Source organism: Lipotes vexillifer, unplaced genomic scaffold, assembly GCF_000442215.2.
Source record: "Lipotes vexillifer unplaced genomic scaffold, Lipotes_vexillifer_v1.1 scaffold1105, whole genome shotgun sequence".
NCBI lineage: Eukaryota > Metazoa > Chordata > Mammalia > Artiodactyla > Lipotidae > Lipotes > Lipotes vexillifer.
In genome coordinates, this window is record NW_006779955.1 from 1,993,514 (window position 1) to 1,999,513 (window position 6,000).

A 6,000-nucleotide genomic window follows, 5' to 3' on the forward strand; every position below is an offset into this window, starting at 1 on the left:
AAAGCTATAAATTTATATTTCTAAAGCAATGACTTTCATACTTTTTTGAAAAGTCATATTAAGAAATACGTTTTCTATTATGACTCAGTCATACATACAGACTTATGAGGCTATATGTGTATATGTATGTATGTGTATATACATATATGCATGTATATATAGAAAGATATAGAGATCTCTATTTATCTAAAAAAAAAAAAAGTCACCCCCCACAAACAATCTTATCCCCATTATGTTTAACACAGCTTGATACTGCCTATTCTATTCCACTTTCTAAAATGAGAGTCCCAAGCTACTAAATTGATCTCTTGGCCCGTGAGTAGATGAATACCTGTCCTTTGAAAGACACTATTCTACAAGTATTCAAGTCCATCTTACTTTCTCAACTAAGGCACAGCCAAACAGGTAAGCTTAAAGGACAGGAAAGCAAAGGACTTGCTAAAAATCAAGTGCAGAGCAAAGCACCCTTGTCTTTTATTATGGGAGTGGAAGGAAGAATAACAGAAAGGATGGTTTCCTAAGATGTAAAACACACCTATTCTCAGCTTGATACATTTGGGGAACACATACAACTAAATTTTCTCTAACTCAAAATACATGCAAGTTAAATATGTCAAAAAACCCAACCCTTTAGGTGATGATCACTATGCACTGTACACCAGCTGCGAGGGGGCTGCTCAGGTACTAGATGCTTCAGGCATATTGTATAGACTTTAATATGCACACAAACATATAAACTGAAACATATTTAAACAACCCAAAGCTTGTATACTTAAATATTAAAAAATGGGAAAACCCAGGTTCAGGTGAAGGCAAGTTAAGCTTTTTGACAAGATTTCACACTGTTTAAATACATATTTCTTTTTGGTAGAAAACAACTATTTCAGAATCTTAATGAGGTTGGAAATACAGCTGATAGCATTTAAACATAATCACTGTTAAGTATATGCCCACATAATGACTTACTAAGGTAGCTAATAAGTATCAGAACTGTTCTAAGTCACCCTGGAAAGGATTTCTGGGGCTTTATAACTTAATGACCCCTCAGGAGAGGAGCCAGCTCGGGACCAACCACAGTCATTGAAATGGAAGCAAGAGCCTGCAGAGTTATCAACAAAGGGCAACTGAGGATAATCCTAGAATCCACTCTCCTTCCGTGATCTATCTACTTCTTTTCCATCCTTCTGTCCTAACTTTACTTCCGCAATAGGGAAGCATTTCTTTTCCACTACTGATCTAGAAGGACAGGGACACTCCCCAGGACACTCATACATGACAGCTGCTTTTGTGGTAAAGTTACTCAAGTAATGGGCTGCTCACATGATCTTTTTCAGAAGCCCGGTCGGAAAAAAACAGAGCTACTGTATTTAGGTCACATTGCTCTCCAAATTTCCCTGTTTCCCAAACACTGGTTTCCATAGTGATTTCCTTCTCCTCATACGGGAAAAGCCTCTGGCTCCAACTTTAAATTTCTCTTAGTCGACTCTAGTGTACAGTTACGGTTGGAGGCCTGGCACGGAGCACGCCCTGGGCTGGGCATGTGCACTTACACTGTCTCCGATGGATCGCAGCTTGTAGAATGGCTGAATGTAAAACCAGGACCCTTCGTTGCCAGCCTCGTCCAACGTTACTCTCATGGCATTCTTCTCCAGCAGAGCTGGAAGCCTCTTATTCACTGTTAGGTATTTATTACTTTTCAAATGCAAGAGCTGAAAAGCACCAAGAGAATAAGGTGAGTGTCAGCACGTCTCCGAATCTCTACATTTCTCTCTCAGTCATATAAGATATGTACCAAACACTCCTCCCACCACTGAGCCACCTGTGAAGTTAGAGAACCACAGAAGTGGCTAAGGCAGGGAATGATTAGAAAAGAAGGAAGGAAGACCAAAGGGAGCAGAAGTAGAAGGAAGAGGACGAGAAGACATTTTTGTCCCCCCAACACAGCCCTGGACAAGACGCATGTCGCTCAGGTCAAGGGCACCATCCGCTAGGAACATCACTCTGCCACTGGTCAGCAGCAAGGGGTCTAACCCCAGGTAAAGGGACTAAAGAACTGCAGTCTGAATATGCCCTGACATGAAGGTGGAGCTAAGGAAGGGCACTTCTGAACAAGACAAACAGTTCGATTTAATAAGTGACCCCAGTAGGGGACTGTCAATTCACTTGGGAAAAACATGGCTGCTATGGATTTCCACCTTGAATTTCTAAGCATTCTATTCTTAATTCTTGTGTAACGGTTACAGGAAGGGGCTGGAAAGATGGAAGATCTAGATGTGAAACGTCTCATAGTAACTCTAGACCAGGAAGAGCTGACCCAGGCTTCCCAACTCAACAGGCTGTAAGAGAAGATGGAGGGGAATATGAAAGACCGTCCAATCCCTGGAGAAATGATAAGACTAGCATGGGACACCACCTCCAAATGCCAGTATCTCCCTTTTCAGGTTAACAGATACAGTTTCTAGAACACTCCCAGGAGGCCCACAAATCTTCTTGTCTCATCTGTGAGCCCCTGACATCCCCTGGCCATGATACATAAGGCAATGCCTTCCCAAGCTTCCGTGGTACTCTGATGAGTAGTACCTCTGATCTTCCATGCACCTCTCCAAGGGCTGGACTTAGCTGGTTTATAACCTGGCATTACCTACAGGTCATCCTCAAGATCTAGGCTGGGAAAATAAGAAATATTAGGTAATAAGTATTCACAGCATACTCTGTGACAGGAACCTCTCAATCATCCTAGGCCGCACATACCATTATTATTCCCATTCTGCTAGTGAGCCAGCTGAAGCATGGCAAGAATTCTTGCCCAATACCTAACAGGAAAAAAAGTGGGAAGGAACTCCTTTGTCATGTGTAAAGTTAATATTAGTATTAGTAAAGAGAGATAAATTAGGAGTTTGGGATTAACGTATACACACTATTCTATATATAAAATAGATAAACAACAAGGACCTACGGTATAGCACAGGGAACTATATTCAGTATCTTAATAACCTATAATGCAAAAAATCTGGAAAGAATAGATATATGCACATACGTATGACTGAACCACTTTGCTATATACCTGAAACTGACACAACACTGTAAGTTAACTATGGAACTTTTTTAAATGGTTCAACTTTTTAAAATGGTTAAAAAAAAAAAAAAGCCACACTTGGCACTGGACTTCTTCACACAGTTTTCTGCAAGGATAGACGTAGGTGGATTTTTTTTTTTTTTTTTTAGCAAAACCTGTTGTAGCTGTTTCTCAAATTGTGCTTTATCCTGTGAAATTTGAAGGTACCAGATAGAAACAGGTAAACCTCACAACCCGTGAGGTAAGACATGAGGCCTGTCATCAAATATTCTGTACCTGAAGATACAGAATTGGTCTTCTTACTTCCGGCGACCAGCTCTTGAACCAATTTTTACCAAATATGAAGAACTTTCAAGCAATGCAAGTTAGGCAAAAGCGCAACAGCCAGGCTCCTCTTCAGACAGGGAGCCTCCCATCTAAAAAATGTGGACAGATTTTAAATTAACAGTACAGGGGAGAGAAGTGGACCCTTGCACTGAGAGAGAACCAACTAAAAGCCCAAGAGTCCAGCCCACATCACAAGAAATGCGAGACCTTTTGCAATAAACTGGCTGTGTCCACGGAGTCCTATCTGTCTAAACCGGGTTTCGTGTGCTCGTTTTCCCTTTCACTCTTTGTAAAGCTTCAGCTCCACAACAGAACAGCGGCTTTGACCCACCTGGATCACATTGCCATACTGGATCACGGTCCCCAGCAATTTCCTGTTTTCTGTCTCATTCTGCTTCTTTTCCAAGTCTGCAGCATGCTGTACACAGAGGAGGAAGATTGGTCACCAAGAGGAAACAATGGGTTATATATTTCTCTGCCGCAAGGCAAAAGCAATATAGCCAGTTCATACAAGAACCACAAAAATAAGCAAATACCTAAGTACACTCTGAGGCTAAGTGCAATGAGCAACCCACTATGCCTTGTTTGCTGGCCTTCTTGGCTTTTCAAAAATGTATTCATTTTTTAAGGAATTCACGGACATCTGGTTAGGGTGAGACTAAGTCACAAGCTTATGTATTTTTAAAGAAAATAGGGTAGGGTTGGAAGGGGATTTGCATAGCCCTTTTATGATCTGTACAGGTCTTCTTTATAGCTTTGGAGCAAAATAAAACAGGATTTAAATACTGGTTTTGTGACCTGGAATGTGTTAGTTAACATCTTTGTAAGCCTCAGTTTCCTCTTTTGTAAAATGAAAATAAAAATAGTACCTTCACCTCACAGGAATCACACAGCATGGTATCTCATCATTGTGGCATTCATGGAGTGTTAGTTATTATTGTTACGTACCAATTATAATTTATTTAATTTTCACAGTAGTTCCCTGAGGAGAAGATCATTATCCCAATTTAATAAAGAAGAAACAGACTCAGAGAGATGAAAAAGTTTGGTCGACACTGCACAGCTAGTTGAATGGGTACAAAAGGAGCACTATTTTCTCTACTACTGTGTATATCTGAAATTTTCCTTAATAATGTCATTTTTTTTAAAATTACACATCTATTAAGTAAGTAAGAGATAATCCTCAAACCCACATTTGGGTTAACTCCAGATTTACACATTCACAAATGAGGCTGGAGATATTACTAGTGCAGCTCTGGCAGGCCAGGGAACATGGTAAAACCAAACAGAGGGTTCCCATAACAGTGTGCCAAGGCCACCAACCCGCACAGTCATTTTTCCTTCGTTCACCTGTGTAGCTCTGCAAGTCTGTTAGCATATTATAACCACACTCAAGGGGAACTGGTTTCATCCTAGGCAATTAAACTGCCGTTCCAATCTCTGACTCCCAACCCCAGACTAAGTAAAACAAAAGAAAAATAATGGAAGAAATACGGCATCTAATCTGATGGGCGACAGAAGCATGATGATGACCAATGATGTACTTCAGAATTGTTTCCAATGTTCTCTTCGTAGAGTCTCCCCTTGCCTTGAGGCAAGATGCTACCAGATGCCAGTAGGTTAATGGGCTTCTTTCCCAGGGAACACGTCCACATTTCCACACAACCCTTCTGGACTTGGTCTTGGTTCCACCACAGACCAGCTTCATCATCTTGGCCAGGTCGTTTAATCTCACCAAGCCTCACTCAGCATTCTCATCCACAAAATGAGGACAATACAAGCCTTTTTTCTCTCTAATCACAGACATTACAGAAAATGCATACCAGACACAAAACAGGCATTCAATAAATTTTAACCATTGTTATACACAAGTTTCTGTAACTAAGAAACGTTCTAATGAAAATTTCAAAAGGTGAACTAAGGTGGGTGGGTGAAGAATCTTTCAGTTTCCTTCAAATTCAGCATTCGCTCCACCTCTACCTGGAGTATAGGTATTTTTAGGAAGGAACATCTTTTGAGAAAAATAAGCTGCAGGAAGCAATCCTAAACTAAAAAGAAACCACATTTATAGGAGGGTAAGGATTTGCCTAAGTTTGTGTGGATGACTGCAAGTTTGTAGCATGTCTCAACCCTTTAAAATAATGGTCTATTCAGAGGCTTCCCTCTTTCTCTTTCGGAATTAGTTACCAGTCTGCTATTCTCAGTTACAAAAAGGTACTATCCACTGGGTTCAAGACACATCCAGAAATAATACCAGCGCAGATACCATGGCAATCCTTGGCATCCAAACCGCCTTAGGCATGGCTCTCCCCCACTCTCTCTTCCCCTCCATAAACACCTTCCCATCCCCTCCTCCCATCTCCGTTCTCCCTATTTTCATGCCTGAGCTGTACCCTATCCAAAGAGCTCTTCAGTACCCACAGGTTCTGCAGGTAGTTTTTTAAAAAAAAAAAAATACACTGGACTGAATCCACTTGGAAGGCAGGTTTATACTTTGCAGAGAACCATTTATTCTTTCTGCTAAGCAGTTCCCAGCTAATAAGGACAGGAAAGTTGAGAAAGCAAAAAAATGCCAAAGTGGGGGGGGGGGGGGGGGG

General features: G+C 41.0%; 1 protein-coding gene across 3 annotated transcripts in view; it reads right to left on the bottom strand.

Moving 5' to 3' along the window:
* ITPR1 (inositol 1,4,5-trisphosphate receptor type 1) overlaps positions 1-6,000 on the bottom strand; it is a 303,138-nt gene that overhangs the window by 188,024 nt on the left and 109,114 nt on the right. For all 3 annotated transcript variants that reach the window (XM_007453070.1, XM_007453068.1, XM_007453069.1), the window contains exons 4-5: positions 3,735-3,821; positions 1,551-1,709 (exon numbers count right to left, since the gene is read on the bottom strand). In XM_007453070.1, the coding sequence (XP_007453132.1) occupies positions 1,551-1,709; positions 3,735-3,821 (246 nt within the window). The remainder of the gene's footprint in view (positions 1-1,550; positions 1,710-3,734; positions 3,822-6,000) is intronic.